Below are 15,359 nucleotides of genomic sequence, written 5' to 3'. Positions count from 1 at the left end.
AAGTCATCACTTTTTAATGCGTTCAATATGAACAGATTCTATCTTAAGTCTATTTCGCTTATCGATCACCTTTTCAACGGTTATTGCTACGAAATTCTGCATGATTTTAAAAAACCCAATTTTTAAAAATTATCATATTTGCCACCAACTTGACTTAATGGATCATGGTATATGACAATTAAGTCATTTAATAAAATTTTAGTCTTATTTTTGCTGAATTTTTGTTCTTATTTAGGCAACTATTTTCATAGTTTATGGCAACTATTTCTACTAAAAGCAACTATTTTGTTCATTTTTTTCAGTTGCAACCCTGATTTGAGGTCAGTTTGTATTTTGTATTTTTTGACAGCATTATTAAAAATTATTACCTTTTCACATACATGCGTTCTCAATTTTGATTGGCTGTTTTGTGCGTTACTAACCAGAAGTCTTCTGTGATTGGCTATGTGTTATCATTCCATTCTCTTATAAATAAAGATATATATATATATACGAAGAATTTTGTACAGTGGGGGAAAAAATTCATTTCTGTGCATATCACATATAATTGTTTTTTTTTTTTTTTTTTTTTTTTAAGAAATTAAGTGCCAAAAATATTTTTGTCTCCTTAAAAAGTAAGACCTTATAAGGCGCTTATCTTTTGTTGAAAATTTTGGTTATGCCATTTGTAAGAGCCATTGTTTGCTAATCTAGGATTTTGATGTGATATATTTTGAAATGGTATAAATAATCGTTGCTAATTTGTTAACAGAATAGTTTAATTTCACTATTCTTTAAGTAGGGTTTTATTGATAAGGTATACTGTTTTTAGTTCCTATACTTTCTAATTTATTATTTAGACCTTAATATTATAATTTTGTATCTCATTTAGAAAAGAAACGTAAAATATATGATCAGTATGGTAAAGAAGGTTTAGATGGTGGTGCCAAACGAATGCGCCGAAATTATCATGGGAGAGGCTCTACAACAGATTTCGATCATGACTTTTCACCATTTTTCCAATTTTCATTCCGAAATCCAGAAGATGTGTTCAGAGAATTTTTTGGTGGAGATCCTTTTGCTGATTTCTTTGGCAACAACCAAGTTGGGAAAAGCCACAATGGAAACAGCGGTAATGTATATAATTTGTTTTAGTAATGTTTAGTTTTCACTTTTTTATTTAAAAATTTTAAATTTATTATAAAGTTTTTTAATCTTTTGATTTTAAGCTTTTTGTCTAATTTTCTACAAATTTAGATATTTTTCTAGTTTGTTTACAAATTATATAAAGTCACTCAATAGCTTAACCAGGCGGAAATATTTAATGTTTTACTAAAGTTACTAGTTCAGATAAGTTTTTAAGATAATATTCAAGAATATATCGTAAGCGAATAATAAAGGGAAATATTAAGTTAAGAATTTCATACTTATGTCTTTTGAATGTAACTGAGTATTTGTGTATTGAAGATCATACATGATTTTCTTATTAACAAATAATCAAGAATAAACTTAGAAATTTGGTCTGACAAGTCAGATTTTACGTTATAGAGATCACTGAAATTTATTTAAAACTTATATCCGAATATGTCAGAAAAGACATTATATTTAGATTCAACTGTCTGATTGAGACATTTTTTTTCTTTTCTTATTCAGGGTTCTGTCTAGGTTTGTTTGAGAGACCTAATTTGTGAAAATTTAGACATAATTTGTGAAAATTAAACGTTAAATTAAAAAATCAACACCAAGTATGGTAATATAAGAAATTATTTTCAAGAATTGTCTCTACAAATAAAAATCATTTAGGACTGGTAAATTTCTCTCTATATTTTTCCCCATATATTAAAAAATAATTTTGCTATTGTAAAATTTCGAGCTTAAAATTGTATCCAAATTTAAAAATCCTTTGTCCATAGTTAAATTTCAACTTGCATTTAACAGTACTAGAACTAAAAATAATTTTCATTACGAGAACATTTACGAGGAAAAAAAATAAAGGTCTGTTAGAATAAATTTACAATAATGTTAAAGATAATGTTCGAATGTTTAGAATGATGTTCGAATATTGACTTCCTGTATAGTTCATAGAGAGAGAACCTCGTTGTTTCATTTAAAAAACTCTGGGATTATATATTTTTTTATGGGGATTCAAAAACAAAATTTTAAAAGGCTTGAATCAGAGAATCTTAGAATTTGCTTTTTTAAAGTATTTTGTGAAATTACTGTTTTTTCTAGTGCTGAATTTGTGCAGGTACCGCTAAATGGTCGTAAATTTGCCCTGGGCAGACCTCTGTTATTGATTTTTTTAAAAAATAGTTGAGCAGGATTTGATTCAAGCTCTGCATCTACCAAGAAGCTATAGTCATAGGTAGGACTGAGCGATGTAAGAAATTTTATATCGTGATACATCGTCTGTTAGACATAGCGATGTATTGCAATTTAGCATATGTTCAAAAATTATCTATCAGAAATCTTTAAATTAATAAAAAATAAATAAAAGGAATAAATCGATTACAAAATTAAATGTCTTAAGTAAAAATAAACCCAAGCTTTATATATAAAAAAATTTTTTAAATTAAAAATGACCCTGAGATTTATTGGTTTAAAAATAATAATAAAACTAGCAAAATATTTTACATACATACATTAAAAATTAAAAGGAAAAAAAAAAAAAAAAAACGAAAGGAAAAAAACAAACTAAAGAAATGTTCTCTTCAGTAAAACATTTTTTAAATTATTTGTTGAAAAAAATATGTGCTTTTGAAGCATTGTTAGACCTTTTTTAATTAATTTATTTAAAATAGCAACGTTGTATTAACTAATGGTCTAATTTTATACTTAATGAATGTAAAAATAAATGTAAGTTTTTTATTTATTTATTATTATTTTCTTTTTTGAAAATAAAATCGACTATGGATTTATTTGCTTACAACTGATACAGACTGTCTAACAAATTATAAAACAAACAAGTATTGAAAGAATTTTAAGAAAAATTAAAAAATACTTTTAAGTATTGTTAAATTATTAAAAAGCGTCAAAACATCATTGCTTAACTTTTTATTCAATTAAAAAAAATATTTGTTTTAACTATAAGCTAATTTTTTTTAAAATTAAAAATGACTGAAGATTTATTTGTTTAAGAATAATCAAATTCTATCAAATTATTATACTTACGTGCATTAAATAAATTTAAAAAAAGAAACTAACTTTTTATAACAAAGTTAAATACAAAATACCCTTATTAAATTGTATCGCTTAAAATTAAAAATAATAATTAGAAAAACAAAACAATGAAGAATCTTTTTTTTCCATGTTTTCTTTTCATTAAAAGATTGAGTTCAGAACAAAAATTTAAGATAATAGCGATTGCGCAATGATTGCCAATAACAGTAGGTCTACTAAAAATAATTTACAAGAATCGTTAAATCCTGGCAGACAAAAAAAAAGAAAGAAGAAAAACTGACGAAATAATGCACAATGAAACGATCGCTAAGTAGTAAAGTGCTCATCGATCACAAAATAACGTAAATCCAGCTGAAAATAATCTTCTAGAAAAGTAAACTTCCAAAGACAAAAATGGCACATAAAGAAACTATTCATAGCGTTATATCTCAACACCAATCCTTGCACGAAACCAGGAGTTCTGATTCAATTCGCTTTTCGTTATTCAACATCATGAAACTAGCATCGTCTTTGTAGCTAGACACTATCTACAGCTCGCAGTTAGACAAAATCAAATTAGTCTTTGTCTCCGCGGTGACAGCGTTAGCGTATGCGAGTATTCTCACATATTAAATCGTTGTATCGTTAAACCGCGAGCTTTGTCTTACATGACGGCTTAAATCAGATTTCTGATGCATCACCTGAAACGAGAGTCACTCTCGGCAGCTTAAATCAGATTTCTGATGCATCGCCTAAAACGAAAGTCATTATATCGGCCTGCAGATATATGTGTTAAATCGATATTTCGTGATGCATCGATTTATAGCCCAGTCCTAGTCATAGGGCTAATTTTAGCTATGTAACTATGATATTAGGAGAAAAACTTTCTCCAAACTATGAAAGTTAATTATAATTTGGTGAAAATTTTAGGGCAGCATTATCTTTGAATGCAAACTATTTAGATGTTTCTAGTTTATACAAAGCATAAGCGTTGTATATAATCACACATTTGAGTAATTACTTTTTAATGCGCTCAATTTGCTCTGATTCTATTGTAAATCTATGTTGTTTCTCGATCGCTATTTCATTAGTTATTGCTACAAAATTCCACATTACAATACAAGATTTTAAAATTTTAGTAATTTGTGCCGATGTCATAAATTCAAATAACGTTTGCATCGTTTTTTTTTTTTTCGTTTTTTTTTTGCATTTATAACTACTAATTTCCATTTAGTTTATATTTTCCCAATACATTTATTACAACTCATGAGGTAAAAATCGATCTAATTTATCTCTTCTTGACATACTATATTTTTGCCAATTTTATCTTTTTTGCAAGCAAAATTATTGGTATGTTTTTCCACTTGATTTTGAAAATCCAATATTTTTATTATGATGCGCAAATTTCAAATTGCCCATTTATATAATCACTTTTTGATATGCTTTGTTTTTTCCAATTTCGTCACAAATCCGAGTGACATTTAGATCGCTTTGGCATTTATAACTACTGATTTCCACCTGGTTTATAAATTCCAAATATGTTTATTTTGATATTATGACTCGTGAGTTATAAATCACGCATTTAATTTATCACTTTTTGCCCTTCTTAATTTGTGCCAATTACATTGTAAATTCAAGTTGTTTTTCAATATTTTTTTCGGCAGTTTCTCTGAAGCATTCTCGCGCAGTTTTAAAAATTCGGATTTTTATGAGTATGTGCGAGTTTTAAATAACACATTTAAATAATCACTTATTGGTGACTTTAATCATGCTAATTTCATAGTAAATGTAATGATTTTTTGTTGAAGTTATTGCGATGCTTTTTGTGATTTTGATGATCACGTTACTTTAACTATGTAGTTAGTACGATACGTAGATTCTGATTGCAAATTTAAATTATCAATATTTCATACAATTTATATGTGTATGTTTCATCGTAAATATAAGTTATTTTTTCGCCATTTCAGCAGTTGGTACCATGAAAAATTCAAAAACTTGAGGAGAGCGTGAGTTTTTAAACTGCTTACTGTTTGTAATTTATTTTATTTTAAATTTTTTTAGCTTAAATGATTTTTTTATAAAGCAATTATAACAAAAACGTTTTCTATGTAAAATGAATACCTCGAATAATTCAAGAAATAGAAATATCCGAAAATTAATACTAAATAAATATTGAGTTTTATTTTGTATTTTAATGGATTTGTTTTAATTTTTGGTTTTTGCTTAAAGATTGTACATTTTCTTTAATAAAAATATTTAATTCAAATTTAGGTTACTCTATCAAATGTGTAAATTTAATTTTGCACTTTTATTCTGTAAGCTTTAAATTTTTTTTTTTGGTTCGAATTTATATTCTCTTCCCACAATATTTGTGTGTGTGTATATATATACACACACAAGGCTTGCGCTAAGCGCACCATCTTGCCAAATGTGATTAAATCATAAATTTGGCGTATGAAATTTTGATTTTTTTTCCTATTCGATAGAAAAAAATATTTTTTACTCCATCTCCAAAATTATATTAAAAGGAATTTTTCTAAATAAATTGGTATTGATACAGTAATTTTTGGTAGATGCGATGCATAACCAATTCGAATTGGGTCCAAATAATATAATCCTGAAACACACTACCCTGTAAAATAGTTTTCTATGGGGAAAAAATTAATCATAAAAATTTTTAAGATTTGCATTTGGCAAAGACTTTCAAAAATTTGTGAATACTTTTGATATTTGGCTAATTTACTGGCTAATCATTTGAAATCTTCAGTGCTGGCCCGGTATATGTATGTATATATATATTATATTATATTTAATAAATAAATTATTGTAAAATATGAACGAAGTTTTTTAAAAAAAGTTTTTTTATTTTTAAATAAACTAAATAATTAAGCAAATATGTTAAGTTTACTGATAAAAATTGTCATATTTGCATCTAACAAGTCTAAATATACATACAGCCCTTCGTTAATCTACCTGCTGTACCTTTACTCAAAAAGGTTGTGCACCCCTTGTATATAATGTAGAAAGCTAGTCAGCGATGTGTGAAATGATTCATTTTTCACACATTTCTAAGACATTCTATTGAATGCCAAATGAGAAACCAGCAAGGAATGAAATAAATCTCCTTTTCGTCTTGAATGAGATGAAGTGGAATTCAAAATGTCATCCAAGCCTACCATGATGCAACAAACCTTAATTTCTTATTTTTTATATGAAAATTTTGTTTCCCTTACATAAATGCATAAATTTTGTTTCCCTTACATAAATGCATAAATTTTGTTTCCCTTAATAAGAAATGCGTTAATTTTGTTTTGTACAACTTTCATTTTTCTTAGTTTGAATAAATTTTTTTAACGGCACTCTCATTATTGTTTCAGAATAACATTTGTATATTTGAGAATGCACGTTATTCATATAATAGCTCTATCAGGACTTTTTTTCATAATTCATGCCTGAGTAACATGGACTTTCATGACCAAATAGCATTTAGTCATTCTATAGAATAGCCAGATATTAATTATTTAGCATACAGTTCTCAGGAGAAGTATGCAGTAATTCTTATATTTCATTCTCTGCTTAAAATCGGCATATGTATTCATACTTTGCTGGTAACATATATAAAGTATTTAACTTCTTAAAAAATATATTTCAATGTTTTTAAGTTGTGTTAAGTTCTTAAGTTGTCAGTGTGAATGATAAGAAAATTATTTTTGAACATTAAGTGTATAAATAAAATTTAAATAATTGTTTTAAAATGCCATATATAGTTTTTAATATTTATTTCCTGCAGCTCATCATCTTGAGAAGCTTTGAAGATAAACAATAATTTTGATAATTTTGTTTTGTATACGTTATAATTTTGTTTAATTCCAATTTTTAGGTGGTCTTAGAACACGTGATCCTTTTCAAACAGCTGGATTTGGTTTTCATAGTTCTTTTCCATTTAATTTCCTAGATATGAATTCAGCGTAAGTTTGTCATTTTTGTAAATTAACAGCAATTTATCTTTTTATTGACGATATATTGAATATTTTATGTATTTAGTTATTTTTAGTGTTGATTGTTTTTTCCAAATTGTCAAAAAAAGTTATTTATGATTCATTTAAATGTAGTGTGATCATGAGAAAAGAAAAAAAAATTTATTTCAGACATTAATTTCTGAAGTGTTTATTATTTTATTTTGTTTCTTTTGATAGAAATGAAATATTCTTCATTGCATTCTAATTTCAACAATTCTATACATTTTTTTAATGCTTTTATAATATTTTTTTTTAATAATGCTTTTAAAGATGAACTCACCTTATGTATATGTATATACAGTGGAAACCAAATTTTACGTTTTTCATAGAACTAGCATTAAAAAACACACGAAACAGGATTACATAAAATAAGGGTATTCTACAAAAATTAACGATTACAAGATGAACTACTAGAAAAAATGTGTAATCTTTTAGATACAATTTTAATATCACTATCAATCGTTTGCAAATTTGTTTGCAAATTTGCTGTTTGCTTTGTTTCAGAGTGTTTGAGCTTTTTAACTCTTGATCAGTTGTAGGTATATCAGCCAATACTTTTTGTTCATCTTCATTGTTTTCATCACTATCATTTAGAGCAGGCATTAAATAAGACATTGAAAAGCAGTAGAATGAGTATTGCAGTCAATTTACACCTCACCAACTTCTTCAGACATGCAGTTTTAGTCTGAAGAGCCAATGCTGCATACTGAAGAGCAATTAATCCAGAGAAGCTTTATTAAACCCATTTAAAACACATTTCGGTAGACACTGTCTAATGCTGTAGAAATAAAATTCATATTCAACATTTATTTTTTGCTTTTGAAGAATCTTGCAGGTCACCAGAATCAAGAAAAAGAAGTGATTATCAAACTAGTTGTTTAGTCTAATGTTCCTTAATTCCACAATTCTAAGCTTGAAATTTACTGCTAAAATTCCACTCTACAAATTTTATATTTTTAACTCCCATACTTCTGTAATCACCCTTTATGTGCTTTGCCTATCTCATCACCCTCTGGACTATAGGCAAAAATTCCTTAGTATATGCAAAAGGACAATAAGAGTGTCAGAAAAGCTCTTAACAGCTAATAAACAATTCTATTAAAAATAAAAGGAGAGAAAAAAAAAGCTTTTGTGAGCTTTGTAAGGAAAAAAGATTTTAATCTCTTAAATAAGCATAAAAGCAGGAATTTTCTTTAAAAGGGTAACGTAAAAATCTGGTATAATTTAACATTAATGTCATAGGTAGTGTTCACGAACCAGCGAAAAATTTCTTAGGACAACATATGAAATAGACAACCTAAAACTGTGATTCCACTGTATGTAAGTATGAGGATAATTTTTGTTGGAATATTACAGATTTAGTCGCATCTTGTATCAATTAATATGAAAAACTTTTTTGCAGCATAATCAATTTTCAGTTTTTAGACTGCATTGTGACCCAAATATTAAAATAATAGTTTTAAACAAGAACTTGAAAGTGATATGACTTAAGTTAAGAGTTATTTTCATGCTACAATTCTTTCATCCTCTCCTTTTTATTGCAAGAAGAAAAAAAATAATGTATGCATAGGGATCTTTTTGGCTAAAACACTTTGAATATATTGTGGTAAGCTCTGTTGTGATAAAGTTTTAAATTACTGTAACTTAACCCCTTGGCGGGTCTGTATGTAATAAGTCATGTATATTTTTCATTTATATCCTACAAATGGTTGCTCTATTTTTCTTGCCGCAAATGGTTTTGCACTTAAAAGCTATTTTATGCAACAAAGTACAAAAGCTAATTTATGCGACAAAGCACCTATCTGTCTAAATATAGAAAGGAAATAAATGACCCATTACACCACACTTTTCTGATTACAGATGATTGGAGGAATTAGTCCGAACGTGTGAACATTCGGAAGCAGTAAAAATAAAAATGCTATAACTGCAAGCAGGATGAAAAGCATTTTTCGAGTACTGTAACCTTACTGTGTTGCAAATGGATTATGTTATAGCCAAGCTCTGTCATATTTGTATTTTGAAAGTTGGGAAAGTATTTAAAAAAAGAATTTCAGTTATATCCTAACATCTTTTATATCCTTATTAGCAGCATTATACTGTGATGTCTTTCTGACTAAGCCATTTTATATGCTCTTGCAAATATTAAAGTTTTATTTCGTGATATCAAAGAAAATAATAATAATAATCCTCTTATAAAGGCTTTTACAAATGCATATTTTTTTTTCTGATCTCATTTTTGCTAATTAATTTAAATTATCATACTTGGTTCAAATTTTATTATTTGGTAGGACAATTTTTAGAAAATGTTTAATTTAAATAACTATGTGCAGTCTCTGCTCTTTAGTATGATCCTCCATTACTGCGACTATCGATTATTCAAACCACTATTACTTTTGGTGTTATTGTTCAATAAACATGAAACATCTTGGATCCTCTTTGTATGAAGAAAGAGTGGTAGGATGACCTATTCTTAACTTAGGGAGCCTGGGCATATTCAGTGGTTAAAAAAATGGTAAAGTATCGATTATATCCAGTTCAGTAGTTTTGTATTATAAGTAAATATATATGTTCTAGTTATAAAAATTTAGAACCTTAGTGCTAGGAAATCACACAATGGACCTTAAAAAAACATCGATGTTGGCAATCCTAATATCGATTAAGACTCATTGGCTCTATACTGAGCAAAGATAATTTATATATCTCCTAACATATTCCTTTATTAAATACATTTATTGCTTACTTCAGCCTTGAACTAGCTAGGCTTATAACTCCACTTTGTTCAGAAAAATCTAAGTTTATTTTTCATTTTTGCATTTGGTTGGCACTTTCTTGTATTTGGTTAGCACAAATTACATGTATTTTTTTGTACAGGTTTCCTGATACTAGGAACAGTTTTAATGCCACTGTGTCTATGACAGGCATGAGTAGTGGAGGAGGTTCAGCACCAAATGTTAAAAAGACAAGTACTTCTACTAGATTTGTAAATGGGAAGAAAATAGAAACTAAGAAGTAAGTTTTATTTGTTTCTAATTAATGTTTTTGACTTATGTATTATTAATAGTGTACAGAAGGGGTATTTAGCTGTATATTATTAATAGTGTAAAGAATGGTTATTTGGGTTTTTTAGTGTATACAATAACATTTTAATTGAAATATTTCTTAGAAGTATTGAAGGATCACTGCAATATAGATTGTAAATGTTGTTGATATGTCCTTTATAAGAAATTTTTTAAAGTCATTTGTTTCATAATGTAAATAAAGCTCATTTAATAAATTTTTTTTTAACTAACTTGTTTATTGCTGGGCCTGATTTTCAAAGATCCTATCTTCATGTTAAGAAATACCTTATTACAATCATATTTTGGATTTCATACTTATCAATCTTTGTTTATTTTTTAACTTATCAATTAATTATACTGTAGTGAAAGTATATATAAATTTCTTTTTGAAATTATACATTAATATTTTAATTGGTAAATATCTAAAATATTCTAATCAATAAAGATAAATATAACTGATATTTTCCAAATGAAAAATTTTTCTTACGCTATTTTTTTTTTTTTTTTTTTTCATAATAAAAATTATAGCTGATTTAGTAAGAATTTTTTATCCCTGTCAAACTTGTTCATTACAAGCAAATTTTGGATTTCATATGAAATTCTTTGCAATTTTCTGGAGAATATTTCAATAAAAATGGCTGTGGAAAATATGTATTTAGCTGTTTCTCTTTTCTATCTTTCCCTTTATTCTTTTTTCTGAATAAACCTTTTGAATACCCATTTATTTCAAGTTATTCCAGAATTGTATGTAGATAAGCAATGATAAGTAACAATATAAGCTCTGACCTTGTAAAAAAATTTCATTCGCTGCGAAAATATATAAATAGGAAATGAGTGAAATAACAGCACTCAAAAACAGACGCTCATTTTCAAGACTTGCCAGAGCCGACAAGAAACAAAATTGATCTGAAATATAAAGCGAAAAATGGAATAATTAAGTGAAAAATAAAACTAAAAAAACCACATTAGCCTAGAGAAAAACAGATCAAGATAAACCACTGTGGCTGAGAGCAACAAATCAAATGTAAAATGGAGAGTGAGGAACTAATGTCATTAACAGTATTCATACGAGTAAATCAAGATTCCAGGGCAACATAATGAGCTGATGTGACTAGGGATGAAAAAATGATGCCTTTGTTCGAAGTGAATTTATGCCTAAGATTCCAACAATGTGCAGTAATTGATTATGTATTGTATTCTTGATACCAGAAACATCTATTATGTTCCTTAAGTCTAAATTCGAAGCTCATCTAGTTAGTTCGATGTAGCCAAGGCTGCACTTACAAGGAATGTGGTAAATGCCCCAGCTATGATCAAAACTAATATGATCTTTAAAAGACTTAATTTGATTTTGTTAACAGGCCTAAAAATGATATTATTAAAACCAAACCGAAAAAGGATATTAGCAATTTTGTTACAAATGGGGGAAAAATAAGGGTAAATCAACAAGTTCTCTGTTAAGATTAGAGTAAGAAAGGTGTATAGATCTAGTAAGTTAAGCAAGAGCTGAATTAACTGTAGAAAGGTTAAATCTACAATTATCAGCCAGCGATCAAAGGAAGTTAAGTTCAGAGGTTTAAGAAAAAGAGTCAGAGCTTAAGGGAGCAGATAACAAAAGTATGAAATGCGGAAATTTTCTGACAAATAAGGTGATTAGAGTTAACATGAAGGAACAAACAGAAGGCAAAATGTTTATAATAAAGAGAAGTGGAAAAATTTTCAGAGAATTTAGTTAGAAAAACATCTAAAAAAGGTAAAGTAAAATTAAATTCTGTCCATAAATTAAATTGGTAGGGTCAATCGAGTTGACAACAAAGAGCAACTCTTGAAAATCTGTATCACTATCTTTGTCTACTAAGACAAACATATTGTCACCATATGTTTGTCATATATTGTCACCATATGTTCCATCATGAGAATTTGAACATGAAAGTATGAAATGGAATAAGAGTAATTAATTTGGGGGAAGAAACAAGTGCTAAAATTCCATTTACAAAATAAATATAACAACTGTAATTTCAAAAGTTGATAAAATTACTAACGTAATGTTTAAGGTCCACCTTAAACAAATTTTCCTTTATTACCAAATGCAGCACAATAAACCATATATTAAGATATTTTTCTATTAAATTCGTGCATCAAATTTTTTTTAACCTTTTAATAATAAGGCGAAAGCCCCCTTGAATCATCGACTGGTCACATGGTTTCATTTTCTAAACAAAAAATGAACCTCATCGCTTTCTATGTGGTTAAATCACGTTAATGAATCAAAACAACCATATCATTGGATTCATTACTGATTTATAAGTTGTAGTTTTTTTTTTTCATTATACCTCAGATTTACTTTTATGACATAAAATCCCATCTGTATACTTAGAATGCTGTGAAAGATTGTATATTAAATTGATTTATTTTGTAGGTTTGCAAATTTTATTTAAATTATATCTTTTTTAATAAATGTATATCTGTGGATAGATAAGCAGAATAATATTGAATAAGATGTTTTTGCTTATTAGTTAGCTTAAAAATTTTAAATTAAAATTTTAAAATGAATGAAATGTAATAATCAGGATTAATGTGTTTTTTTTTCGGGGGGGGGGATAGATTTAACAGAATAATAATGAATAAGTTTTTTATCCAAGTTGTCTATATAAAATTTTAAGCTTTTAAAGATAATTTTAAAAATTTAAAATACTTTTTTTGTCTAAGTTTTTTATTTTAAATCAAATTTGTCTACTAATCATGAAGAATGTTATTCTAGCCTTTTTTAGAAACATAGCATTTTCAGTTTTTGAAAAATTTCACTTTTCTTATCTAAAGAAATTTAAAAAGTTCCTTTTATGCACCTTTTTTTTGCTATCAAAAACAAATTGTAGTTTGTTGCTTGTAACTTTCTAACTCTGAATTTTTTATCGAGATTTTTCTTCTTCTAATTTTTAGAAATATTCAGCTCTATTTATTATTTTAATTTTTCCATATAATTATTTGATATACCATTTTTAACAGAGTTTTGGTCAATGGAGTAGAAACAGTTACTGTTCATGAAGATGGTGTTTTGAAATCAAGAACTGTTAACGGTGTACCACAGCAACTTGCACTACGCTAGAAGCTTAAATAATGCTCACAAATGAAAATTGCTTTCAAATTCCACTATTAAAACTGTAAAAGTGTTTTTGAGTTTGTTAATTATTAAATATAGGATACTATTTGGCTGAGTGACAATATAAGATGTAAATATATCTTGTGCTAATTGTAATATTTAACCTTGTTTCTAATGGCTGTAAAAAATCTTGATGTCGCATAAAAGTGCTTTCTTTATGAAATAAAAATGTGTATAACTTTGCTGAATGTGGAGTGAAAGTCATATTTTGCTGTGTACATTTAACCCATATTGGTACAACTATTCACCATTATGTATTTCTTTTGTACTTAAGTCATTAACAAAAGCAAATTTCTAAATTTTTTGTTCTGTATGAAAGTTGAATGGTGTGTTTGATTTTTCTCTTTAAATATTGTTCTCAACTATTATCTGTGAAAAAGATATTTAAATACTTTTATTTTGCTCCTCAATTCAATAACTTATTTCACAGAGTAATGAAAATTTGTACTTAGAAGTGCATTTATTAATAGATAATATCTCTGCTTTTGGTAACTTTCTAATTTACTATGCCAACTTCTACAGATTTTTCACTATTTCAACGAATTTTAAGCAACGATTACAGGAATTACAGTAAGCTTTTTTTGAACTATGGAACAGTTCGATTGCCTTATTTTCTTCATGGTCATGTAATTTTTATTTTTAAATAGATTGGAAGATTTTGTTGAAAACTATCTTTAGTATTTCAGAAAAATATCTCTGAAACTTAGAAAAGCAATACTACGTGTTCACATATGTGATAATAGTCTGTGTACTGATACAAAAGCGTTTCTACCAGTTGGCTTCTCTTAATAATGTGCACTTATTGCATATACACTGCTATATATTGACATCTTGTTAGTAGTTTGTGCGGCATTTGTTTTATAATTATTGCTGCAGGTTTATATTCTGATTTGTGGACTATAATGAAAAACATTGCTATGAGTTGGCATTCCTGAATAAAAGTTTGCAGTCTTGATTGAAAGTTAAACATGCTGTATTTGAAGTTTTGATACTAATGCTGACGAAAACATTATAAAAACATAAGCAATATTTATATACGTAATTGAAATAAAATATTTTAGAATATTCTGTGTATTAAATTTTTTATTTAAATAAAATACTACCCTGTTCAGAATGATTTCATCAGTATCATTTTAAAGCATCTTTTATTAGTGCAGTTTTTGACTTATTATGCAGCACAAATGTTGATGAGTAGTTCTTATGCACACTCATTTGCCTCTGTATATATGTGTTGCTCTCTGTATTATAATGAACTTTTCTCCCCTTTGTGGCTGTTGTTCATTCAACTTATATTCCATGTAAAAATAAATAAATAAAAGGCCTATGCTGGATCTTAAGTATTTAGATTTGTATTGCCATTAAAATTGACGAGAAGAACTTGTTGGATTTTTTCTTTTGTTATTTTTTATTCTACAAAATGGCACTCGATAACTTGACAAAATTCATATTTTTAAACCCTGTGGCAAATTTTTTTCGGGCTTTCTGTGACAAACCTCTCTAGTACTAATACCTTTTTCAAGGATACTTTTTATAATAACAAATATACATGTTACTAATTTAAAGTATCAGAAGCGTCAACTTCCAAAAAGAAAAAAACTTTTCAGAAAAAATAATGTGCATTTTTTATATTGAATATGTAATAATTTTTTTTATTCTAATATTATGAGCAATGTTCTCGCATTTTGTAGGGGGAAAACACACTTAATTATTTTCCTTCTCTTTTTTTGTAAGTCATTTGTCAAAAAATTTTGAAGCATTCAAAAGTTAGAATTACTTAAATTATCTTAAACAGTATAAATGATTAACTTCTCAATTAAAGTAATAATAATTTAATGCATTAAAAATAAATAATAATTTAACACATAACAGGGTGCGTAGCGTTTGTAAAAAGTACTTAAAGGTGCTTTTTTGGGGATTTCGTTTTTAAAAGCTTTTAAAGGTGCATTTTTCAACTGGCGTTTTTAAAAAGTGCTTTTTTTTCCG

The 15,359-nt window shown here is 27.2% G+C and overlaps 1 protein-coding gene across 9 annotated transcripts in view; it reads left to right on the top strand.

Moving 5' to 3' along the window:
* Positions 1-14,753, top strand: part of mrj (DnaJ heat shock protein family (Hsp40) member B6 mrj) — a 56,951-nt gene extending 42,198 nt beyond the window's left edge. For all 9 annotated transcript variants that reach the window (XM_043046813.3, XM_071181432.2, XM_087150239.1 and 6 more), the window contains 4 exons: positions 872-1,111; positions 7,019-7,106; positions 10,029-10,166; positions 13,223-14,753. In XM_043046813.3, the coding sequence (XP_042902747.1) occupies positions 872-1,111; positions 7,019-7,106; positions 10,029-10,166; positions 13,223-13,322 (566 nt within the window). In that variant the 3' untranslated portion in view covers positions 13,323-14,753. The remainder of the gene's footprint in view (positions 1-871; positions 1,112-7,018; positions 7,107-10,028; positions 10,167-13,222) is intronic.
* The last annotated feature ends 606 nt before the right edge of the window (positions 14,754-15,359 follow it).

This window comes from Parasteatoda tepidariorum, chromosome 8 (assembly GCF_982258835.1).
Source record: "Parasteatoda tepidariorum strain Cologne lab strain chromosome 8, Ptep-v5.0, whole genome shotgun sequence".
NCBI classification, from domain to species: Eukaryota; Metazoa; Arthropoda; class Arachnida; order Araneae; family Theridiidae; genus Parasteatoda; species Parasteatoda tepidariorum.
Note: the sequence above shows the minus strand (reverse complement) of the source record. Positions and strands in the feature narration are given on the sequence as shown.